Here is a 27,244-nt window from a genome sequence, read left to right as displayed (position 1 = left end):
CCTGACTCTGGAGTTGTATAACCTTACACGGTTATTGTAGAGACAGTGTTTTGGCGTGGTTGATAACAGCCCGCGCTGTGTTATAGATATCTGTAAGCAAGGGTCCTGTACTGTCTTACACTGATTCTCAGGAAGTGGGGAAGGGATTGTACACCGGACACATTATGGGGAAGAGGAAAACTTCTTCTATTGCTTCCTCTACTGCAAACAAGAAAACACTGAGCAAGAATGGGGGAGGGCCTTGCCTGTCAATATTGACCTATTTGACAGGTGCTATGGGCGCTATAGAAAAACAAATTCTTACGGTAGAAGAATCTATGAAACCTGATAAAACTGTTCCTGGCGAGGGTGCGGGCCCGACTTTATCGGTTAGTGATAAAGGAGTAACTGACCCTCCGGTGGACCCTTTAGCGGATAAACTCAGTGGGACAGGCACTAGTAATGGCTGTGTGGTGAATATATCTGACCATGTTAGTGATAGCGATCCAGAGAGCGACCCTCAACCACCCTCGAAGCGTCCCAGAAATCCTGATCCTATATGTAAAAAGAGTAAGGAAACAGGAATAAAGAATAAGACAAATGTGGGTTCAATACAAAAAAAGTTGCCAAACAAGGTTAAGGCATCCGCTGCGAACAAACAAACTAGAGGAGGGATAGCGACTATCAGCTATGGTGATTCAATGCAGAGTGAAGTACTGGATCTGAAAAATAAGTTTAATGCCCTAGACAGCTTTTTAAGGGAGTCTATAACCGACTTAATAAGTAGGGTGGGGGAAGTGGAAAAAGTATTGTCAAAATGTTATAAACGTGAGCCCCTTGAACCTAAGGATACTTTGAATAACAGGAAAATAAATATTAACCCTGTTACCCAGTCAAATACCCCTATCCGGCGAGAACACCTGCCAGTTGGCGATGACGTTATTAGGTTGCATTATAATTCAACTGACCAAAGTAGGTTGAGAACCGATTCTAAGGAAGGGCCCACGGCAGGGGGTATAAGGGGACTCATGACGGATGCGGTTTCTGAGAATTGGAATAGGCATATAGACCTACCCCCAGCATCAACACCATATACAATAATACTAGCTAATGTCCCCAGAATGCAACAGGGAATGAATGAAACCTGTGACAGTCTAAGAAATAAATCGATATCTTGGTTGGGGAGCAGGACCGGGTTCACCGAGAGACTTTTCCAAGAGTTCAAAATGGCAAGAAGGGTGAGGTGGATAGGCAGGGGGACTAAAGATTTGGCAGGTGACTGCGTCATATTAAATTTCAAAACCCCCCAACTATTCGATTTAATTTTAAATAGGGCTGGAAGTGATCAGATTTCTGAACATCATATTAATATTGTACCTTTAGGTTTTTTCTATAAACCCAGCTACCATGGCCATATTGGACAAGGTATGGATGTTCCATTGGTGACACAGAATTTCATGGCTGGTGTAAGTACACATAACCGTTTTCAGGCGCTAACAAATTTGGATGAAGTGGACTGACTGAAGGAACCTGGTACTAATATAATTAGGCTCAACCCCAGTAATAGCAAGGAAGAACTAGGTGTGGATAGACCAGCCCCTGATTCCATCACTGGGAATAATAAATATAGGAATTACAGTGATGAGAATATTACAGGGGGAAGGGACACACTGGCTTTACATGACTATAGGGGGCAAAGGGACATATTGAATCCTGTCCCGACACATAACCTGTATGAAAATGTCCCTCTAGCAGCCTGTGCAAAAATATCAACCTCATCGTTATCATCAGGTGAAGATGCCAATATACCACATTTATCACGGGGGAGTAGTCAGCCAGTACCTAAAACGGTGGAGAACTTTGATGATTGTGTAAATGATCCTGATAATAACAGCTGTAACTTTTTGTTTTGGAATATAGCGGGCCTAAAATCAAAGATAAGGAATGTAGAATCGAATAATTTTGTACACAGGTTCGAATTCATCTGTCTACAGGAAACCTGGTCAGTGGAGCCGATACATATAAATGGATATAAAACCATACACATCCCAGCAATAACCTCAAACTATGGTAGAGCTAAAGGGGGCCTATGTACCTATGTTTCGAACCTGCTGAACTTCGGTAATATCTATACAGTAGCGGAGGACTTATATTACCATATTATTAGTTTATCTCTGGAAAAATCCCGAATAGTATTATTAGTGAACTTCTACAATAATGCGCCTCATGACCAAATAGAAAGGACTCTTAAAGCTATATCTGGCCATTTTCACAAGATTCAGGAATTTGCATCGAGGGACTTATTGATTATCTGGGCTGGGGATTTTAATTCTGGGCTGTGTCAACATTCAGATTCTGGGAATTGTGGCATGGTTTATGATATGGAAACAACATTTCCTCATTTCCCTCACTCGAAGTATGGTGAGAGCCTAAATGATATAGCGTCTGATTTCGATTTGGGTTTTGCGAATACCTTGTGTTCTCCTCCTGTTGCATTTGGTCCAACTTTCAATGGTCGTGGAATTTTTTCTACAATAGATTTTATTATGGTCACCAATAGGCACTGTTCGAGAATTACTAGTTTCCACATTCATAAGATTGCTATAAGTGACCATTTCCCACAGAGTGTTGGTATCTTACTGTCCAGAAACAAAGGCTTGAGATCTAAAAGCCCTAATCCCATATTAAGGGATATTCGTATCTCAAGGCAAAATGGATTTGCTTTAAGATGGGATAAAATAGATCCGAATGAGGTAATGAACAAGGTTCTATTGAAATGTAATGATAAGATACTGGTATGTTTGGATGAGTATTCCACAAGCAATGAAATCATTAAAGGTTTCACTGTTATTATAAATCAAATAAAGGAGGAGCTTACTGCTAAAATTAATAGTAAGAATGGTATTCAGAAGAAAGAAGGCTGGTTTGATTCTAATTGTACAAGGGCTCATAGGAATCTTAAAAAGGTCCTTCATATTGAAAATAAAGATAAGGTTAGGATTAGAGAGGCGCGAAAAGAGTACAATTGTGCCCTTAAAGCTACAATAGAGGTGGCGATAACTGAGCAGGCGTGGATTGAGCATTTTTCTGCTCTGTATAATGACCCCAATGTAGGACCCCAGAGCTTTCCCGAACATGAGAGAGATCAAGTGAACATAGTGGGTCAGGGTCTACAATTGCACTTTGAGTTCAATGAGGTGATCCTTGCAATTGATAAAAGCCTGGGGGGAAAAGCCGCCGGCCCAGATGGCGTCCCAGTTGATATTTTTAAATTTAGTTTGGAAGTATGGGCCCCATTGCTGACACAAGTTTTTAATGTCTGTGGCCCCGCAGGTTTTCCTGCCACATGGTATGAATCCATCTTGGTACCTATTTTTAAAAAAGGCGACAGGTCTGACCCGTCCTGTTATCGGCCAATATCCTTGCTGGATTCTACCGTGAAAGTCGTGGGTCGAGTGATCCTGAATAGATTACAGGAATGGGCGGAGGAACAGGCAGTGATAAGTGACTTGCAATATGGGTTCCGTAAAAAGCTAGGTACAATAGAGTAGGGCCTTAATCTTAACATTTTAATGAATAAATATATTAAAGCCAAAAAAGGTCCACTATACATGGCATTCGTTGACTTATCGTCAGTGTTTGACTGTGTAATCCACAACAAACTATGGCTCATACTTGAGGAGATGGGTGTGGAAGCGGTTTTGATCTCTTATCTAAGGCAGCTATATCAAGGGGCTAAGGCGCAGGTTCGCCTCGGGGTAAGGGGGGAATGCACTAGACACTTTAAAGTGAGGCGTGGTGTGAGACAGGGCTGCGTCCTTGCTCCATTTCTTTTTACATTATATATAAATAGTTTGGAAAAGGTTTTAATACAGGAATGCAGGGATTTACCAGTAGCTGCTAAACGACCTATCCCTGCCTTACTATATGCGGATGACGCGGTCTTGATGGCACGCACCTCACAGGGATTACAAAGGGTTGTAGATAGTTTTGCAAATTTTATGTCTGAGAGGGGATTAACCATTAATTCATCTAAGACACTTATAATGAATTGCGGGACAAGATGTATAAAGCCCCAGACTATTTTTATTGATAAAAAACGGATCGAAAGCACTAAAACTTTTTCCTACCTTGGCATTTTATTTGAACGTACGGGTTCCTGGGTGGAGGCGGTTAAAATCAGAAGGCTACTATTTACAAGAACCCTGACTGCCCTAACTAACTTTAGTAGGAAAATGGGCAGACGCCCAACGGTGGAACTACTAAATATATACAAAGCAAAATGTGTCACTGTAGCCACATATGGAGCGGGCGTATGGGGATATATGGATGTAAACCCCATCCAGGTAGCTGAGAATATTTTTTTAAGGTTTTTATTGATGGTCCCAAATAGCACTTCCCCTTTTATTTGCCACACAGAATTAGGGTTGACATATTTGGAAGACATCATAAAGATTCAACCGATTCTGTTGTGGCATAGGGTCTGGACAACAGAGGAGATGAAACTTAACCGCCTGATTATCACTGATTGTATGGGTTTAGATGGAGTGAAACAAGTTAAATGGTTGCTTTATGTCAAAACATTTCTATACAATTTGGGCCACCAAGAATTTTATGATGAACCTTTTACTATGCTCAGGATAACAAGGAAGGACCTCAAGAAAGAGTCCTTAAGTTTCCTGAGCTAACAGAGGTTATGTATAGAAATGAATAAAAAAACGGTCCAGGCTCATAACCTTATTTTAACATCCTTAAAATTGCAACCATACCTAGACCTGACAGTATGTGACTATGATAAATTTCTTTTAATGCGATTTCGCCTAGGTATTTTACATAGACTAATAAGCTTCCCTATTACCAATGATTGGTCAAAAGAACTGTGTAAATGTCCATGTGATGACATGTCAGGACAATCGACCATTCATGTGGTATTCTTTTGTAAATTCTATTCAGTGCAGAGGAATTTATGGATCATTCCTCTGCTAAAATCGCTTGGTTTGAGGCAATGCCGCCCAGCCTTTATAGTTGTACAACAGTTAGAGACAGCATTTGTGATAGCTTCTATAACAACCTTTTTAAAAAATGCTCTTAAGTGTAGGAAATCGATCCAGATGTAAGATGTAATGACACAATGTCTTTTTAATCGGCTAATTGTTTTAATTAATAATGTAAATATATGAATTTAATAATTTCGATTTGTATTTTTAGAGTTGTGATGCTTTGCACTTCTGTGCTACAATTTTGCACATGTAAGCACTAGCACCTTCCCCCCAAAAATGAACGTAATGCTCCTTGGATAAATGTATATGTCCTACTGTACCTAGTGACAACACGGGATTTTATGACCTCCTTATTTTTTCTTTTATGTACTCCAAAAACTTTTTATGTATTCACACGAATTAATGATGTATATGCATATGTAGAAATATTCTGTGAGTGTATTCTTTTATGGTGAGATTCTTCACACCGAATAAAGATGATTTGATTTGATTTGAATAGCAGATTTCAAGGCCTGGTTAGTAAAGTCTTTTCTGTGAGCAGTTCGATCTTATTCTAGAGCTACATGAGACTTCATTATGAATTTGTATGAGTAAGACACTCCTAGTCACTGTCAAACAGCTTTGTTAAGTAAAAGCATGAGTAAACATGTCTCATCACTAGAAATGTATGGGGAAATCCTGCTTAAGTCTAGAATACGCCCACCTGGGTGTTAAAGAGCAATGCAGCCTATCAGTGCGTAGGTCGCATTACACAATTTACTTTATAATTTGTGACCTGCATCATCATACACCTGGCCCGGTATGCACTAGGAATTGATATTGATCAAAGGGTCGCATGGTTGAGCTTGACAATTTATTTATTTATTTTATTATAGAGTTTGATTGATTGGCAAACTTGACCCATAGATATTAGAGAGCTGTACAGAAAGTAACACACACATCATCGTTTCATGGCGGTTACAAAGAACATAAGCATTTAAGGGTACATATACAGTGGTGTAACAAAGGACCCCGCAGCCCCTTCAGTGTGGGGGGCCTGATCTCCAGGGCCCCCTTAGCACAGTACCCTGGCCTGAAGGCTCCTGAGTGAGTCTGGAGGGGGGGGGCTCTCTATACTTTGCAGGGGGGGGCTCAAGTTGTGTTACACCACAGTAAATATAGTAAGGTTTCTTCTTGGTACAGATGATTTTCTTTAGTGAGAAGGGGGCGCTCAAAGGATGTGTGTCCTCCACACTCTTCTTTGAAGATGTATAGTCGGTCCCTGTGGATGTCAGAGCACTGTGCGGGAAGGCACCACACTTGCCGTTGTTTGATGGCCATAGCGTAGTGCACAGGTCGTTAAGCATGCAATATCTTCTTGTTATGGGTGAATTAGCTCTAGTGTATGAGGGCCTGCATGCCAACATTGTTCTAATTAAGATGTTAGGGGGTACATCCAATTATTGACAAAAATCGAAGAGGAGAGAAATAAAGTCAGGTGTCTGCCTATCTCTACTGAACCTTCAGCCCATCTGACATCAGCTGCCTCACCCGGTACTTTTCATCATTGCTGACCTAGAACCCTGCCAGGTTTCTAGTTTTGGAATCGTAAACAGACAAATGTAGTAAATGTAGCTCTTGAGGTGGTTTCTGTTATTTCCGATGCGGTTGCAAAGTCTGTTCACTTTCCTGTTTTTTAAATTGAAGGTTGGTAAAACATGGTCATCCTCCTGTAAACTCTGCGGAATGACCATTTCCTAGGTAAGCCTGGACAGGATGATGTAGTCAACAGCTTACACGAACTAAAATAGCCTCCCTAGCACTCCAGGAGGGTCCCAGCAGCTGGTAATGGTATAGAAAGCCATACTTCGCCAACAGCATGGATTCAACGTTAAAAGCGGTTTTCCTTGCCCTTACCACCCGTAACATAGCTCGAGGCCTTGGCTGGGGTGGGAATTCATCCCCCAACTGGTGACGCTATACAGCACTGGACTTCGGCCGCAGCACATGATGTGCAAGCCCAGGCAAAGACAGGACTAAGAGAGGAACTGTCCGCACCCGTTCACAGCTAAACAAGGCTGGGCCCACTCTCTTGGCTCCTCGCCATCCTGCAGTCTTGCCAAGGTAGGATCCGCTTTGCTTACATTTATTTTTTTCATCTGTCCTCAGTCGTCTATCAATGGGAAGAAGAAGCCCTCCCAGCCCCTCATGATGGACCCTAAAGGAGCTGCTACATCCCCCCTCATTACCTCCTATTTTTCTAGTGCTATAGGTGCCATCTCTACGGAACTGGAACTGGAACTGGTTGAAACCCATATAGACGCAGTCCAAAAAATGATAAATATTTTGCCTCACTCTCCTTTATTATCATCATCAGAGGGTGGTACTTCCATTTCAAGTAACATCTTAAAAACCTATCAATAGCTGGTTCCTACCCTGAATAGAAAATCCTGTGTCCCGCATACCCCTGTAGTGGAGACCATCACTGATGGCCCCACCAGTTCCCCTTAAAATGCCTCCAAATCACCACCTCTTAAATGAATATGCAACAATGGCAAACCCAGAAAGGGAGAGACTAAGAGTACAAAATCAGCCACCAAAGCAGCTACACCATCTTCTGTAGCAAGTTTAAAAAGCACACATGATCGCAACATTAGTATTGTCATTCATAGTGTTTGCAAACCCTTATTTGACAAGGAGGAATCATTGCTGAGAGATTTTCAACACTCAATCTTGTCTCACTTGAATTGTCCAAATGACAAAGTACAAGTTTTATGTGATAACCACCAGAAGTCTCACCAGGCCCACCCTGCTGAGCCACTACAACCAAAATACCGACATATCTTCACCATTCCTGCATCTAACACTATGCCTCCAGCCAGCATTTCTACCCTGCCCAACCAATGCAACAGTCGACCCTTTTAAATCAAACCAGTAGCTCACAGGGTGCGAGTGTCAGCAGAAAATCAATGAGTGCGAGCTCCAGGGGCATGATCCCAATGTCCCTAGCCATTTTGACTGTCTTCAACTGCCTCCTACGTGGTGTGCCCCACTGTGCAATGACAGGCCGGAAAATTGTTTTTCTAGCAAATGTAAAGCAACTCACAGGCTTGCGTTCGAATCTGAATGGGGTTCTAACTTGATGGATGACACTATCATGGTTCACAGGGTTAAATGGGTTAGCCATGTCCCTAAGCAGTCCATGGAGACTTTTTAGACGCCAATTTAAATGCCATTGGCTGGTGGGTACATTGCTTGAATTTTTCATCTTCAAGCCATGCCATGATCTGTGCTCTTTCGCTTGGCTACTATTACCGCCCACCTCGTTTATCTGGGGAAGACCGAAGGATGATTAACTGCGATGCGTGCCTCCGAGCAACCCCTTTGCGTCCTCTGCCCATGAGAACTGATTGGCCACATTATTAAGTCTTTCAGATAACAACTGACTTGCACGTCCAACTTACCTGTCGGGTCACAACATTTCTACAACCAACCCAGTCCCCTTCGTCAGGCTTATTCCCTCTGACACTATTTGTCCTACCCCTGTTAAGGGGCCTAGGCCAGGCAGGATATGTTTTCTCTCCTGGAATGTTGCTGGTATCATCAAGAAATTGGATAAAGTGGATTGGTTGTAATCCATTAAACAGTTTGATGTGGTATGTTGTCAAGGAACTTGGGGTTTAAGCAACTTCCATGTAAATGGTTATCAATCATTTTGCATTGCTGCTACACTCTCTATGTCAGGCCACACCAAGGGTGGTGCTTATCTCCTTCTTATCTCCCTAAAGTTAACAACCACAAAAAATGTAACACTACAATACACCCCTTGGTACCAGATTTTGTCATTTAGCTCTTTATATTTTCTTCTGATAAATTTCTATTTTAACTTTTTCTCAAATTACCTTGTTGAAATACTGTGTGAACTGGACAGTCATATTTCTGACTTTCTTGCTAGCCACTCGGAAAAGGTCTCCATCATTTCGCTAGGCGACTTTAATATCTCACAATGTTCTCTACCAGGAGACAAAGTATGTGGTTTCACTGACTGACAGGGAGATGAGCTATTGCCTTTTATGCACAATCCTTATGGGAAAGCTTGGAACTATGTCATTCTTAAGCATAATTTACTTTTGATTTTGATAGACAAATTGCTGCCATATTTTACTGGTAGAGGCAGTAGTTCAGTCATTGATTTTATTTTGTTTTCTTCTCATTTATTCCCTTTTGTGCTGGATTCATCAACATTGCCTTCTCATCTCAGTGAATGTAATCCAGTAACCGTTTGTGTTTTTCCTCGTGTTACCGGTATTGCCCCGCCTGCCCCTGCTAGCTCCGCTGACCTACAGTACAGCAATAACAAGAGGATGAGAATGAAGTAGAAAAATATTAATCCTGAAAAGTTCTTTGTTGACTTAGTAAATGAAAGGAGCAAGGATGTGCTGTGCTGTGTCTCTAACTCAATTGAACCATATATTATTCTGGGCAGCTTTAATGCTTTGTGTACATCAATATCCAGTTTAATGACTAGCAAGAAATCTAATATTGTACCTTTCCCTCATCACTAGTTCAACCACGCTTGCTCAGTGGCCTCTACAAATCTGAAATTTACAGCAAAATCCTCCCCCAGAAATACAGCGGAAATTAGGCAGGCCAGGAGGGTTTATAAGTAAACACTTGACATTGGGGAGAGGGAAATTATAGAAAAGACCTGGGAGGACTTGTTTTTGGCCTCAAACCCCGGGACACCAAGGATTTTTTTGACGTGATCAATCAACCCTAAATGTCTAATGAAAATACCCCGAAAATTACTTGTCATGGTTCCCGAGAAAATTGGTTGTCCTACTTTTCTCTAATCTTCGCAGTTACGCCTTCTGATCTCTCCAATCCAGGCTCTCCCAATACGTCTCCACCTGGCTCGCAGAGCCACTCTACCTAAGAGATAACTAGTACTGCCCTCGTGTTTACCATAGAACTAAGCGATGTATCCTCTGCTATTTTAAATAGTACCCCGGCAAAGTCCCCGTCGGAACGGCGTCCCTATAGATGTCTTCAGACATAATAGAATATGTGATGATACAACGCTTGGTGTTACCACGTGGTAGGTAACAAATCGGAAGTTACAACGACCGCGTTGTTACCACGCATGGCTTTACATCGCAAGTCGTTTCTACGACTTGTGCAAGATGGCACGCTGGACTTAGGAATAGTATAAATTACTATTCCTACTCCAGTTAGCGCAACAGCAGGGAATGTGTTGGATTTAAAATCCAACACATTCCCTGGTGCTGCAAGCCACCTAGCGCAAGTCATATAAACGAGTTGCGATGTAAAGCCATGCGTGGTAACAACACGGTTGTTGTAATGACCGCGTTGTTACCTACCTGCATGGTAACACTTGCGTTGTAACCGCTGTTTCCCGACATAATACAGCCTTTTGGGCCCTGTTGTTGACAAACGTTTTCCGTGACCTCTGCCATGCAGAAATTCTGCGTTACTGGAAAAAATCCACTATTGTCCGATTTTTAAAACTGGCAACAGATATAATCTTTCATGCTACCGACCAATCTCGTCGTTGGACTCCTCTGTCAAATTTCTGGATAGAGTGAGCCTAAAAAAACTGGAGGCTTGGGTGGAAGACAGAAGTTTCCTCTCTGAGGTTCAGTATGGCTCCTGTTTGGATGCCAGTATGGTGGAGCAGTCCTTGAACTGCTCCTGAGCATGGGGAAGTATGCCAAAGCTAAGGGAGGCTCATTGCATACGGTCAATTCAATTCATTTGTCTTTATTCGACTACCAAAAGATAGCCATAAAAGAACAGTCATTATAAAATAGAACCAATCCAATCCTATTACAAAAACATTGCAACATATACATATGTATTGACCATAACGTTCATACTTATACATCATTGGAGCAATTCATAACTTTACACATAAAATGATCATTTATAAAATCTAATCGTATTTAAAACCATATCAAATCGCTACTCCTATGATCTTATACTTTTCCTCTTGTTAATTGTTTTCATAATGAACAGGGCCACACTATAACAAGTCAGGTGGTCACCTAATCTTACCAAGAATTTCATAGCCTCTTTATATGACCTGATGTTATAAGTAATAAATAGTGGCTTTAAAATAAAACATCTAAAAATCTTATAAAATTTACAAAACAACATAAAATGCAACATGGTCTGTTTGCTTCGATTGTCACATGGACATAAAAAATCTGCAGGCGGATGAAACCGCATAGTAGGAAAAGCTACAAGAAAATGAACAATGCCACATCTAAATCTTGTTAATACAAAGCGATGCTGTGCATAAGTCACATATGACAAATAGTTATTAGTGATCAAATCACTGCTATATGATATATACTGAGCCACAATAGGTTTGTTCTTTTCAGTCAATAACCTTAGATCTATCCTATTTTGTAAAAAAGGTGTCTTTAATTTCTTAGAATAGATCAAAGTTTTGGACGTTTCTGTCCATACTGATGTTTTATACATTTTTTATAGAACAGTATTGACGAATAGCAGCCATGGAATTTTAAGTGCATTTTTCAATTTAAGTTAATCTAAAATAATTGATTTAGTAACACCTGTTTCTTCACTTTTCCATATTGAATCTCACAGTAGTAGAGGTCGGGCCAATAGGAAATCTTCTAGAAACTGGAGACCCACCTCATAATGAGCAATGGTATTGGATGCAGATGACAGTAAATAAAGCAACTGTTTCAGGAACAAGTTTTCTTGGATTTGCAGGACTTTAATATTTGAATGACCCCATTGTCCTGCCCCATACAGGGCTATGCTTGTTCCTTTAGCTTTGAATAAGGCTACCATGTCCGTAACTGGCCAACTCCCCAGTTTGGAAGAAAATTTGAAAATACCTTGAGTTGCCCTGCTCATTTTGGCTCTGGTATATGAAATGTGTTGAGACCAAGAGACATTGTCTGCAAAAACAATACCTAGATAACCGAAGGAATTCACAGTCTTAATAGGAGTTTTTTCAATATAAAAAGTTTTAGGAGGTTTGGGTTTGGGCCTACGGCCTTTATGCACCTGTCTACTGTGTTCGACCTTGTGCACAGGGGGAGGTTGTGGGAACTAATGCACCAAGCCGGGGTTGATACATGCCTGCTTGAGCTCCTCAAGTTCCTGCACTGTGATACTCTAGCTCAGGTGCGAATTGACACCGAATGGGAGTGCACGTCCACTTTTAGAGTAGACAAGGGTGTTGGGCAACTTAGCTCCTTTTCCCTTTCTATTCTATATTAATTCCCTTGATCTTACCCTTCAGCATAAGGGAAAGGATTTGCCCAAAGTAGAGGATTGCCCTGTGCCCATACTCCTTTACACTGATAATGCTGTCCTCTTGTCGCATACCACCATCGGGCAACAGCTCCTGCTAGATTCCTTTAATAATTTCATGCTGAACTTAAAGATAAGGGTCAACCACAAGAAGTAATTTATCATGACCTTTGGTCCCAGAAATACTCATTCACACAGGCCCATTCTGGATAACATTGTTATTACGAAAGTTCTAACTTCTAAGTATTTAGGGATCTACTGAATGCCAATTTAAAATGGGACAAACTCTTGGCACAGATAGGGTTCACCATGGACAGTGCAGCCAAGGCAATTTTTTGATTTGCTAGGAACCTCAAACAAAAACCTATTGCGGACATCATTTTCATTTACAAAGCAAATGCTTCTCCTTGGACACTTATGAGGTGGGCATTTGGGGGTGCACTTACTGCGGACGGTTGTAAGCCACCCAAAACAAATTTCACTCCAGATTGCTGGCAGTTCCTAAAAGTACCGCTAACATCATTACCCATATTTAAGATGGTCTTCCACACATCGAAGATGCAATTAAATTGGCACCACTCTTGTTATGGGCACAAATCTGGAGCTCGCCCTTTACCAACTTCTCCTGCCTCGTTCTAGCCAACTGTGTCAAACTAAATCATGGATATGACATCGCTTGACTAGCGTACATTAGAAAATCTTTCCAAGACCTGGGCGCTCCTCATCTTTTCCATTCCACGTCCACAATCAATAGTAGCACAAAGACCCTGATCCGGTCCCTTTTCTATGCAAACAGTAATCTAAAAAGGTGTAACAGGCCCAGGCGATATCCAATGTATGTCACCACTTGAAGATCTCTGTGCCTGAGCATATCTAACTATATCTAGCCTGGATCTCTAACCAGGAGCACAGGTTCTATTTAACATGCTTTAAGTTGTGCGTTGTGAATTTCCTGGTAGCGTTTCCTCAAAGAGGAAGCTAGTTTTTGTCTTTGCTCTGCTGTGCTTGCAATCCACCATGCACTATATGTTTTTCTTTAGGGTTTATACAGTCCCTAGAAATCAATTTCTACGTTCTATTAAGTGCAGATTTGCTAGCCAAAGCCTCAAACTCTTGCAGTGTCTGATGTCTGAATATGTGTGTCCTGCTGTCATTGGCTTTATCCGTCATTCCCTCAGGATTCGAAGATATACCAGGATACTGCCAAAGGGCTAGCCATGACATGCCTCTTTGCATTTTCCCATCTTTTAAACAGTTTTTAACAGTTTGCTCCTGCTGCCAATGTATAATTTTTTGATACTTGATTGGCATAAAATTCCAGGTTATGGACGGATTGCTATTTATGAATTGCTACTAATGTATTTTATTAAATTGTTCACACTTATCATGCTTTTACTTGTCAGTGCATTGCTGCTGTACTGTTGTGGCCTTATTGGCCGAATAACGTTTTTACTGACTGACTGACCGCTTATGCATGCTATTGAATTTGAAAGCAGTCAGAGATCAATACTATATGTGTCCTTGGTATTTTAAATAAATGATCAGGTTGAATGAAATTTTGGGGGGGGGGGGGGATATGTTTTTCCAATGTTGTGAGCTATGATAATGTTTGTCATTTGAAGGATATCTGTGATTATTGTTTTCCGCAAATAAAAACACCTATAATCCTGAATCCCCACATTTCCATGAATTAAGTTGCTAGATGTGCCAGATTGCATGTAGCTCCTACTTTGGGTGTGAGTAAATAAGTAAGGCGTTTTGCCAACAGTGGTCCTGACAACTCACATGAGAAAGCTTGCTTTTCAGGATGACATCTGTTTCCTGTGACTGTAGGCAGATACAATCTAGGAAGATGCTATTGGTGTTTATTCTACAAGAATAAGGGGAAAGGACTCACATTCTGCTAATTACAGGCAAATACTGTATCTTCTGTTTGGCAAGGGAATCAATTACACAGTGATGCAGGACAATGCATAGCCATAACTGCTATCTCTGTCACTTAAAGTGACCATCAGAGCTGCTGGGATTCTTAACTCAGCCTTCGTTTTCTCAATGCCTTCCTGTCATCTAGTATTCGAGTGCAATCTTAGAATGAGGTGTGCCCATTCTGAACATAGGCCTCTCTTTTCTGAGAATGCTTTTCAGAAGTATCTTACTGGCAATTCTCTGCACTGGCAAATTTGTCAAGCTGTTAATTATTAATCATAATTAGCAAAAGGAAAGGCAAAAGTTAATGATTTGAGCAGGTTGTGTTCGACCAACATTAAAAGTCCTATATCCAGATGGTCTTGGAAAGGGAGCTAAAAAGAAATCCACTTAGACAAATTGAAGAAAATTGAAACATTACTACTGTTCAATGAAGGCAAATCTGCCAAAGGAAGGCAAAGTTAGATATTTATTAATAACACAATTACCAGGTCTGGATTCCTGTATTTCGAAGTCTTCAGATGGTCCTGGATCAGGAGTGAAAACTGTAAGAAACATGTGCGGTTACATAAAAGATCCTGATTCTCCAGAAGTGGTTGACTTTTGCAGCCATCTCAACTTTGTAGCATGAAATTAAGCAATGACTGATGGTGACTCTGAAGCACCAGCACTGCAAACCCATGGCTCAGTCAAAAGTGAATTATGAAATAAAGACAATACATGCCAAGGAGCAAGAAGCTAAGTCAGGAACAAGCAGACGGTGAAGTAATTTTCTCCGTAGGAAGGCTTCAGCCACAGAGAGCAAAGAAAAGACAAACATGAAAGGAAGAAAAGCAAGCTGATCATTGATTGGTCCTGTAACAAACGAGCAAGTTAGGTAGATTGATTGCACAGTTATGAAAATGTGTGCACCTGGAGCATAGATGAGTCTGAATCCTGCCTCCATTCTTTGGTGGTGCACGGGGGTAAAAGGGAGCCATGTACCCTTTTTGAAAGGAATCACACTGTCTACAGTACATACACTTACTCTTTAAGCCTGCCCATACATTAAAGTTAGCAATGGTCAGGAACACTGAGCAGTGTTTGTAGCTCGGTTTATGATTTTAGATTTCAGAAGCTCATGCTCCAACTCCCAGAGTCAGCAAAGTTTTGCATGTACTGTAGACAGTGCATAATTGTTTAAATACCTATGTGCATGGCTTCCTTTCACACCTGTCTGATGGGACCATGATAAAGCCCCAGAATTTCAATCGGTACATGTAATGGCAGCCAAGTATTGTGAGATATTAGTTTTTCTTTGTGCGCATGATGGGCATAGTCTATTCACTGAATACATGTTTTTACCATGTGCTGGCTTTGGATGTTCAGTGGTTGTAGTTGTTACAGTCTTGAAGATTTCTTGAGTCCTTTTGTGTTTCGCTGTCAGGAAAACATAGTCTGTGAGCATAATGTGGAATATGAACAAACCATTGACACTGCAGGGACCTGATGGAATGTTACATCTATAGAATTATGAAAATAACTATTTTCCTGTAGATCATATCTTATTTGATTTCCATCTTTGTGTGAACCAAAGGCAGCTATTGAAGTATTAGCATAATGACCGAGGTGTTACGGTGTATGCAGGGGTAGTACTCTTATAATATATGTAGGTGTGGTGTAGTGATTCTACAGCATAAGTAAGGGTAGTGTTACTAGGTGCTGGCACTGGTATTGGTGCTATGGTATTGAAAAAGGGAGATGTATTAAGGTACAGGAAGGGGTAAATATACAAGGGTTTATATAAGGTTGGGCTACTGTTGTATAGATATAGGTTTTAGCTATGGGCGGGGGAATTCATAGTGTATAGGAACGGGTAGTGGTACCAGGGTAACTGTGGTGGTAGAGATACTATGGTATACATAGGGGTAAACAAAAAAAGGCTATAGCTGGGGTAGAAGTAGCTGTTGTAGGCAGAGGGAGAGATATTAAGGCATATGCTTAGATAGAGGTACAGGTAGAGGCACCAGGCTATAGGAAGTGGTAGAATTATAAGGACATTGCCAGAGGTAGAGGCTCTAGTGTAGAAGTAGGGAGAGGCATATTGGATATAGTCAGAGGTTGAAATAGAAGTCTACAGTAAGATGTAGCACTACTAAGAGGTCGGCAGTGGTAGATGACAGTTAATAAAAAAGTATAGTTGTGGGAGGAGGGGTGAGGATAAGACTCGAGTATAGGAAGAGAGATGTTTGTGGGGAGTCTCCACCACACACCAAACAAAGAAACCGTAAACAGGAAGGATAAAGAAAAGAGGAAAAGAGTGGGGGGCTTTCCTCACAGAAGAGAACAAGAGATATTTGTGATTCTGGGGAAAAAAGAAAGTTCGACAGCAAAGAAATGCAATTCATTATTTAAAAAAAAATGTAGAAATCAGGTTCCTATAGACATTTTTTCAACCATTTTTCTACAGACTCACATACAACCAGAAATAATGTCAATAAGGAGTATTTGAATTTGAATACCCTCAAACATGCATCTTTAGGCAGGTTTTTTTCACTTTGCACGACGCCCTGCTCAGAAAAACTCATAATTTCACTCATAAAGCTTAACTAAAAGGTGGGTAGTTTCCAACATTTTACCAGTACTAAATCTGCGCATCAGGATTTGGATTTTATGTTCATGCAGTAGTCATATTCTACACCTAAGATACATTTACACATGCACAATTCTCTGTGACAGGTTGTAGACATGTTTGCACCTTAAGCATCTATGCTAAGGACAGCTGGGGCACTATGCCTGACTTTTGCAGGTACCACCGGTGAATCCATCATTTTGCTTTCCTTGGGTCACTGGTTTTGTATCAAATCCAATATACCGGCTCAATGACTTGCTGATAATTTTTGCATACCTTTTTTTTACATATAATTTTCACAGGAGTACCTTACTTAAGATCCTGAAGAAAGCCACAACACTCTCTAGGTCATTGGCTGAAACATGTTGACCTGAGTTCAGTACGATTGGATCTAATGGTTTCTATCGTACCTTTGGTTTTTAATTCTAGCACAAGGTAGCCAGAATAAAAGGTATGTGGTAAACCCTGCAGCTAGGTTTAATCCACTTCACTACCAGCACTGCACCCCTCACAACACTCTATTAGCTCACTTTGGGTTTTAGTAACAACCCTCATACACAAAAAAATCCCTGAGCTCCTCCCTTGCAGCAAGGGGGTTGTAGCCCGCACCATGACTAGGCTTCATGGTGCGAGGAGGATTCCCAGTGATGAAGCATGCCATCTCTGGTGGGTGAGGGAATCCATCCTTTAAAGGGATGCCTTCTTCGTAGTCAGCCTTCTTTGTCCCCCCTTTTCTCCTGATAGCCCAGGGGCCCTTGTGTGTTTTGTTATTTGAATTGGGGAGTTCCCCCTTACTGGTCTTGAAAATCTCCTTGGGCCCCTCGTCTGTGTGTACATACAATTATTCATCATCAGGAATCTTGGTGGATTACAGCAGATTCGTACTGCAGGGACTTCTGCTACTAGAGGGAAGGCCTAACAGGATAAGAGGTCGACTTTGGTATACTAACTTGTACAAGAGTTGTTTGTGAATGGGGGATGTTTACACCAGGAATTCTGCACAGTTTAAATTAAATGATGCATGATCAACAGTGGCAGGAATGAGAGGCCTGATTTCCTAATTCTTGTTTACAGAACAGGATGCATAAATTCTACACCAACGTGTGTGTGAACAAGGAAGTACTGTGTGATGCAACCTACAGAATATCTACGTATTGGTAGGTTGCATTATACAGAGAGTGACAACTTTGCCACCCCCTGAAACTGGCTTTGAATTGCAGGGGTGGTGGCCTGCAGGCGACAGCAGCCCTCTGTTTTTGTCCGTCTAGTTGCATTCTCAAATGAGAAACATTGTTCTTTTAAGCAGTCTATGCCCAATACAATGACTGGTGTTGCTTATATAATAATAGGTCAGGTGCTGCCTTTATAAAAAATGTTTTTCATGTGGGAAGCATCACCATGACCACAGGTTGTTCCTCCCGAGGGCACCTGACACCATTACCAAAGGGAAAGCTTCTACTTTTGAATCAGTTACCATCCCAATGGTTTGTGAATGCAGTTGTATTCATAAATCATTAATACATTTCATTACAAATCCCGATGAGGAGGGTGATGTCCCTTTCATGTGTCCTTCTCTCTGAGGTTCGGAATGAGGTGAAAAATATATTTTATGAGTCACAAAAACCTTTCCATCTTTTGCCCCTCATCGTTTTGCAGTTGTAGAGCCTGTAATTTGCGAATCACAAACTTTAGGACCCAAAACACACACGTACATCATGCCTCAAGTGACTTCTGATGCATACATACATGTGTAGGAAGAGGGAGAATGTCTAGAAACTGTTTGTAATTTCAGAAAGGGAACTATTTCTATTTTTTTCAATGAAGAGCAGCTTTACACAGGCAGGATATCTAACCAAATATTACTGTTTGCTGAGTGAGGAAAGGAGATCCAAATAGAGTGTAGGATGCCCATTTAGAAACACATCTCTGGCGCCTCATGTTTCTAAAGGGGATTTCATTTTACAAAATGTTTCCAATGGTTCTCTGTCAGAGCATTAGAATGCTGGGAGCTGCATTTCAAATAACAGAGTGTCAGTGGGAAATAAACCCTGGCACCGGGACACAGCCATCCACTTTCCTCTATTCTAATCCACAGTTTATGCCTCCTCCTTACCTCTGAGTATGTGAAGAAATTCAGAGGAATAGGAAAGGTTGTGAATGAAGGAAGAGAGAGACTGCCCTCTGCCATGCCTCCTGCTGTCACCTTTAAGCAGCAACATCTGAAGCTGCGAGAAGGACGGGAAAAGCAAAGAAGTGCCCCGATTACATATCGGTAATCTTCATTACTCCGAGTATAGTCTTCCTTGCCACATGACTAACAAAGTGAGCTTCAGCTCCACACCAGAATCCTCCAAAGCAAAAAAGTCATCCTCCCATGCCTCCCATCCCTTCCCAATATGGCCGACCCATTACACTCCTGACCTCTATGAGAGGCGGGCCGGCCCAACCCTTCATCCTGAAACTACCAAGACAGACAGGGAGGGAGGGATGGAAACTCATGCGGCGAGGAAGACTATACTCGGAGTAATGAAGATTACCGGTAAGTAATCGGGGCATTACCTCCTCGTTAGTCTTCCTCGCCACATGACTAACAAAGTGAGCACATACCAAAGCCAGGCGGCTTCATGGAAACTCACAAGAAACCAACGGACCAGAAAGGGACGCCCACGGAGGAGGGCAAACCCAACAGATCAGATTAGTGGAAGGACCACTCAAGAGAGAGGCAACCACGGGCAGGAAGAACCAGCCCGGGACAGAAAGACACTGGAAGGGCCGAAAACCCGGACCCTCGAGCCACGAAGAGTCGCCAGAAAATCCGCCTGAACCAAAAGCCAAAGGAGGACAGAGAAGGTACGGAACCAGACCGTACGGAGCCAAAAGCAACAGCAAAGAGGCACTCGAACAGCAAGCAGGTGCCATTACACCAAGACCGTCCAGAGGACAGCCAAAAACTAGAGGGGAGCAGAAGCCCAGACAGAGGAACTGAGGGCATCCCCACCACAGCGACCCAACAAGAAGCCATTGCAGAAAAGAGACGCAGTCCGACAGAAACACAGCAACACCACACGGTGGACCACCAACCGCGGGAGAGCCGAAACCACCAGAGGAATGGGGCAGTGGAACCAGATGCAATCAAACAGACTGGCAGGAGCTGCAAGAATGGATAGGGGCGAAAAGGAAGCCCAAAAAAACGAGGGCCACCATAACCCCACCCGCCAGGAAACAAACAGGCGGGACACGGACCCCAGTTGCAAAAACGAACCCCCGGAAGGGAGCGCGACACCAAGGAGAGGACCCAGGCAGGCACCCGGCCACCAAGGGAACCCAACTGACAGTGAAAGGGGGAAGGCCCACAAGGCAGCCCATGGAGCTCAAAAGAGTGGAAAGAACCAGGCCCAAGGCCAAACCACCAAAAAGGAAGCGAACAAGCATCAGAGGCCACCATGCAGAAGAAAGCACAGAGAGCCCGGCAGAGAGAGGCACGCAGCACGGAGGAGCGAGACCGCCCCGCACAGGGACCAAGCAACCCAGCAACGTCCCACAAGAAAGAACTGAAGCCAGCACCCAGGCGGGCAACAACTAGACCCGGCCCAGCCGAACCAAGAAGACCCGACAGGACCAGGAGCGTACCGGGAGGCGCACAATTTGAAATTCTCCACCCTAGGATACGGTGAGAGCATTGGCAGGCTTTGAACACCTGTCCCACGAAAGCTTTTGCCACCAAAGGCACAAGACTTGCCACTGAGCCATAGCTCCCTGGTACACACCCAAGGCGAGAAGGACAGAAGAGCCAGGTGAACAAGCCCAAGCCAAGTCAACACTCCCAGGGAGCCACCCGAGCCAGGAGGCCCAGGACACCAAAACTAGGGACAAAGAAGAAAAGGACACAAGCCCACACCGGAAGAGCAGGGCCCCGCCTGGGAGAGGAGAACCAGGAGTTCACGGGAAAGCAAGAAGCAGTGTCAACACAGACAGTGGGTCAGAAAGAGCCGCAAGGCAAGGCCCCAAACCACCCCGCCGTCCCCCCTGTAAACCCAGGCTCGCTAAGGCAGAGCCTAACCGGCCAGATACCGGGGGAAGGAAGGGGGCAGAGTCCTAGGTCCCACAGGTCCGCTAGAGCAGGACCGCCGACCAGGGACCCAGGTACCTGCTAAAGTAGGAACCATTTACCTGAACACGCATCTGGAGAGTAATCGTGCGCAGAACAAAAAAAACAGGATGAAGGTTTGGGCCGGCCCGCCTCTTATAGAGGTCAGGGGTGTAATGGGTCGGCCATATTGGGAAGGGATGGGAGGCTGACTTTTTTGCTTTGGAGGGTTCTGGTGTGGAGCTGAAGCTCACTTTGTTAGTCATCTGGCGAGGAAGACTAACGAGGAGGTAATGTGGCAGTTCAGAGGACACTACAAGGGCTTCATCGTCGTTCCTTCCATGACTCATGTGCTCAATGCACACCATTGGCTGGTGAGGATCCACACATGCATGTGTAGCCCCAGCAATAATTAATTGACTACACAGCTACCAGAGGATATAGAAGGAAGCTGCAACAGATATGTTTTATTTAAATACCCTGTTCTCACTGAACATGTGTTGTTCAATTGGGAATTCTGCCCTCACAGAGTAGAACACTCCAATATCCTTGTAGTCCGGAACAGCATCTTTGGAGACTTTCAAGTCATGCGCTCTTTATATGGCGTTCACCTTTGGCTTGGGTCAACAACTGGAGCGGGTCTTTATATGGTATCACCCGCTGCTGCGGGCTTTAGAATTCTATTGTTTTTAAAATTATATTCAATTTGCCCTTCTACCTCAATGAAAAGTAAATTATACATCTTTGTGCAGCACATTCTGTGGAGCTATTATGGAGCCATTGTGAAATTTTCACACACATTCATACAAAACTGGTCCTGACGTTATTGGAAAAACAGATGTTTCTATACAATGCAATGTCTTTGTCTAGCACGAAAGCACAAAGCACCATTTTATCACCACTGTCTTTCATAACTCCCACAGTAAAATAGTTTGTGGAACAAAACGTATACTATTGCATTCAACATAAAGCAAGCTTACAAACACACAATTCTTCTTATAAAAGGCATCCCTCTTTTATTCCATACACCACAGTTATGCTTTAAAACTAATCTTCAGTTTTGGGTTTACATTTGATTATACTAGAGGGTACCTGGAAGCATGTTACCATTAAAATGCAGCCCTGCTTAACAGTTATGTACATTCTATCTGCATTAGGTGCGTCTTAGTAGGAGACACTGTAAGTTTCAACACGTCTGATCTTACAGGAATGTAAAATGTTTGGCTTTCTTCTAAACTCTAAGTGCCATCTTAGTATCACTGCTACTCTGAGAAAAGTGTCCATGATGTAAGATGAACTTCCCCAAAAAACTCAACAAAGGAGAACTCATTTTGTCTGCCCTCTTTGGACTTTATTTAAGTACAAGGGTGTAGCCAGACAAATAAAATGCCCCGCACTTTGACACATATATGCACGTGGCAATAAATGTGCGAGTAAAGTGAGCAACCCCAACCCTCCCTATGTAGAATCATGGAATTGTACCCCTGATGAAAATTTGCAGAAAATGATGCAGAATTATGAATATTATAGCATGATATTAAATGAATTTGGCCAAAAACTACATATTTACCTGTATTGATCCATTAAATTACCTTTCCATCTCCTTTCTTTCTATGCTTCATTCTCTCCGTCTATCCATCACCTTTTTTATTTCAGTCTTTCTATCTTTCTTTCCTTTTATCTATTCTTCTCTTATTACATCAGTCATTTTTCTATCTTTCTATCCTTCTATCTATCCGTTTATTCTTATTTTGCTTCTGGTATTCTTCCACACATTCTTCGCATCTTTTCTTTTTGTATTCCTTCTATTCGTTAATTCTTTCTTTCTCGTCTTTCCTTCAATCGCCAATCCTTCCATCTAACACTTCGTCTTATTTTTCTACTTTCTTTTCTTTTCTTTCATTTTTTTTCTATTTCTTTGATCTTTCATTTTTTATTTCCATCCTTTATTCTTTCTTTTCTTCCTTCCTTTTCTTTTTGCAATTTTCCCCTTGTTTCCTCTGTTCATTTGTAACCTCGTAATTTCATGTTTCCATTTTTCCTTCCTTCATTGTTTGCAGTTAACTTGCTTTCATTTGCACTGTCTCACTCCTTTGGCCTCTAAATTTTTTTTGCCATTTTAAGAATTTGTCTTTCTTTCTGTCACCATTTCAGGCTGCTTTAACAAAGATTTTGTTTTGATCCATATACCACAACTGTGTTATACTTTTTTGAAGCAGATTTTATTAGTTTTAACTTGTGAATTGCCATGACCTGCACGCCAAAGGTAAGTGTTAAGAAGGGCCTTAAAACAATTGAATCTGCCTAAGTAGCACCCCTCCCCCTCTCAAGCTGGTATAATGGGTGGTTCAATAGGCCCTGGTTTAAGTATTATGAAATCATTTTTTCAAGCAGCAGAGCAGAGCATTGCTGTCAGACCCTCTCAAATTCGATGACTTCACCAATCAACAGCTTACAGGTCAAAAATGTCCTTTTTCAAAGTGAATGCCAATGGATTAAACCCGTGTGCTTATTTATCGTAGCCTTTTCTCCAATGAGCTCAAAATATGTTTTTATACGACTGCACATTGTGCACCAGATATTGAGAAGTGGGACAAATCGCCACCGTTGCAGCTTTGCAGTTTCACCTAGTTGCAGAGGCGCTGAATACATTACACAAGTATCATACAGTTAGGCTGGACACAGAGAACACTGGTTAAATTATCATCATGATAGATGGGACAAGACAACGTGATGGCAGGGCATAATAGTGTGTGCCAGTGTATAGATTTTTTTCAGATCTAATAAAATTTACAATGTATTATGATTATTAACTCCAAATGGATCACTTGAATTAAACTAAGAATAATTTCCAAAAATGAAAATGTTTTCAAAAAGAAAACCTAGAACTGAAAACATGGTGCCCTCCTGATGTGAAGATGTTTACAGTCCCTGCATGTGCTATTGCCAGAGGAATAAGAAACCTCGACCCAGGTTAACAAAGATGTTTCACCAGTGGAAAGTCACAAAAACCAACAAAAAGTCTTGCAAGGTAATTTGCTTTCCTGTGCAAAATACCTATTATTAATGCTGCGCTGAGTTATGCCACCTTATAATATTTTTATTTCTCTGAAGATTCCACACATTACATGAGAGCTACACTGCACAGCACACATACAATGAGTGGAATGTTTCCAAATTTGTCTAGGCATAGGATTGTGTACTGGCAGGCTATGCTCCAAGTACACATTTACTTTACTAGACAGCGCACACACCTGTGCACAGTGGTGCAAAGGTTGTGCAGGGTGCTAGGCTGCCATGATAGGGCTCTATTACGGGGGTGTGGAGGTGGCAGTCTTCTGACTGCCCTATTACAATTAGGGCGGTCTGACCGCCATCGCCCCACTGCAGCCACCAGGGCACTGCCGCGGTCGTGTCAAGCATATTACAAGTTTCCTCGCTGCCACGGTTTTCATGGTGGTTCCTCCTCCATGAAAACCGTAGCAGAGAGAAAACAAAGGGGTCCCTACAGGGCCCCCTGTTGCCTCTAGACCATGGGGTGCATGCAGGGGGTACAATAAGTGCCCCCCTTTGTGCCTGTACCCCAGTTCAGTGCAGGAATTGTTTCTGGCATTCCCAGAGGCACTGCCGTGGGAACAACAAAAAATTCCTACAGAAACGAGAAACACTTGTAATCTGGCAAGCGGCCGACCATGGGTTTTGCGGTGCGGCAGCGGGGCAGACCTAAGCTGCCAAACTCATAATCAGGCCCATAGTGTGCCAGCGCAGAAGATGAAAGCAGCAGCAGGAAATTTTTCATAAATATGGCTCTGCACTGCGTTCTCCTTCTTGTGCAATACAATGCAGCACCGCTGCGCTAGAAATCATAAATCTGCCTCCTTCATTTGACTAGAAGGAACGACTCTTCCTTATCAACGTGATCCATGCAAAATGCCCTATCATAAATGACTTTCCCTTTAATAACCCATAGTAATGCAGCGCCTGTGTGGAACACCACCACATCCTCTCCTCCAATGAGCTGAGATTCTACTGCTTCAATTCTTCTAATTCCAAAATTGTTAATCATTGGCATCAATTTCCCTGCATAGAAAGCGACGAATACGCATCACGCACCAGAATGCGCGCCGGTCATGCACTTGTTTCTCATCCTTATATGATTTGTTTCAATCCCCTCTAGCAACGCATTAAAAACTCTGCTAAAATCTATACTCCAGCTGTTCCTTTCTCTGCTTTTGATTTATGAATGCTTGGAAAATGCCCTTCACCACTTACTTTCTTCATATTGTTATATAACTATAGAGCTGCCCTTTCTGAAGATTGACTGTCGCTCAGTGTCGTCGCACGGTCTGATCTGTACCATTTAGACAGACAAGGGTGATGTGTGCAAAACGTAGTGGCTCTCTAGTGTCCTAATGGACAAGTTCTAGTGTCTCAGCAGGCACTTAGTTTACCAGCCACTCACTCGCACCCCACACCCATCAACCAGGTGACGTGAGTGAAGTGAGCCTGCAAATAAAAGGGCCCGAGTGCACGTGCTCGTGGCCAGTTAACCAGTACACTGCAGGTGTCTGTGTGCATTATTTTAGCAACATGTGCCCACATCACTACATTGCTAATCAGCAAAAAAGGTTCATTCGATGAAATAGAAATTAAAACATACGCACAATTCCCACAAAACATACACAGCAAATAAGTAAAGGTGGTTCTCACTTAGCCCCAATGTTAGTCACGTATTTTTGAGAGAAGCCGAGTCTTCCAGAAATAATTACCAGGATTTATGATCTGTATTTCCGTCCCCGTCGTTGTTTTTTCCATGATAGTAAAAATGGGAAGCTCATTCGACACTGCAAAATAATGATTCTAATTATAATGACGAATCAGTGGTCGAGGAGGTCAGTTGTGTATAGAATAAGCTGGTGCATGCTGGGAAATGCTGCAGACCCCCCAAAGAGCATCTCAGCCTAGGATCATGACCCACTGATGCTAAAGCGTGATTTTAAGAGAAAGGAATGGATTGCCGCACATGGATCATGTGAGTCGATGTGTGTGAAAGCGTTTATACTGAAAAAGCAAGCAATGACGAAAGCTTTAGTTCAGTGGAACAGCTGCAGCGTGCCATGCTGACCAGGGCAAGGGCCCGCCACAAATGGGCAAATGTTCTGTTGGCCAACAGCTGTTGATGCGTCAGTGCTCAGCAAGCGGGATTAAACACGATTCTGTGCCAAATGCAGAAGCAATACTATTTAACCAAAGAACGCGACCAGTAGAATGGGAATCAAGTCAACGAGTGCCTGGAACAACATAACACGAATTAAGTGAACAAGAGAATGGTCAAGTGCGAAAAGTGAATAAACCGGGATATGTGAGAACCAATGTTCTGCTGTTTGTGAAGCAGAGTCATACAAAGAACGTTGAGTGTCATGAGTTAGTGCTGCCAAATGCGTGCTAAAGAACAGAACAACAAGAGAAACTCAACATTGGTAACAGGCAGACAATAACAAGGCTAAAAGAACAAAATTGGTAGTAAAGAAATATAAAGAACCTTTTGATTTCAAACGCCGAGGTACTCAAAACATATATCACTATAGCACCTGTTGTGAAAAGAGGTGCACAAAAAACCATGGTACTTAACAAAACAACACGGAAATGAATAGGTGAACCAAGCAGATACTCAAGTGTGTGCTATCAATAAAAGACAAATTATTATTAAGCTCAGGTTGATGGAACACGAATACCCGCAGTCACAACGAGGCCAGCCTTGATGATTATTACTCAATTCAAGTGAATGGAAACATTAAACATTCTTGCCATAAGAAGCGTGATGCTGACACAGGAATTGTGCACAACGCTGGCAGTGGTGGCAGAAGATGAGGGCAGTGAATTCTAAGCTTATGATGCAGCCAAAGCCACCAGAGAGTAGATCAAAGTATTACGCAGGTTTTGTAAACCCATGCATGACGAGCCAAGAGAGCCTAATGAAATGAAGGGCATCGAAGCACGGAATGGGTGGATTAACTGAGTCAGAATAGCAAATAGCGTGTGAACGAGTGAAGACATGAACATAGTTCATGAATCAGTTGCTAAAGCAAAAACAACCTATGGCAATAGTAATGATGCTGGTGATAGGTGTCATGGGCCAAGAGTTGATAACACATGAGCATTCAGAATAGAAATAAGCATCCAACAGCAAGTTACCATGCTGTTGTAAAGGTGTCCGACACAATCAAGAGGACCAGATAAAGAATGCTGAATGCTTTGAGATGATGAAGGAGAAGATGATAATGGAAGCGTTAGATGAAAGCAGAATATGTGAATGATGAGTGGTCATGGAGTCTGCACAAATGATGAGCT

The 27,244-nt window shown here is 42.3% G+C and overlaps 1 protein-coding gene across 1 annotated transcript in view; it reads right to left on the bottom strand.

The window, feature by feature from the left end:
• The window catches only part of ABI3BP (ABI family member 3 binding protein), a 1,978,933-nt gene that overhangs the window by 812,829 nt on the left and 1,138,860 nt on the right, over positions 1-27,244 (bottom strand). Inside the window, exons 16-18 of the mRNA XM_085622401.1 lie at positions 25,663-25,737; positions 15,540-15,614; positions 14,684-14,740 (exon numbers count right to left, since the gene is read on the bottom strand). Of these exons, the coding sequence (XP_085478527.1) occupies positions 14,684-14,740; positions 15,540-15,614; positions 25,663-25,737 (207 nt within the window). The remainder of the gene's footprint in view (positions 1-14,683; positions 14,741-15,539; positions 15,615-25,662; positions 25,738-27,244) is intronic.

Source organism: Triturus cristatus, chromosome 8 (assembly GCF_964204655.1).
Source record: "Triturus cristatus chromosome 8, aTriCri1.1, whole genome shotgun sequence".
Taxonomy (NCBI): domain Eukaryota; kingdom Metazoa; phylum Chordata; class Amphibia; order Caudata; family Salamandridae; genus Triturus; species Triturus cristatus.
This window is presented reverse-complemented; position numbering and strand designations above follow the sequence as displayed.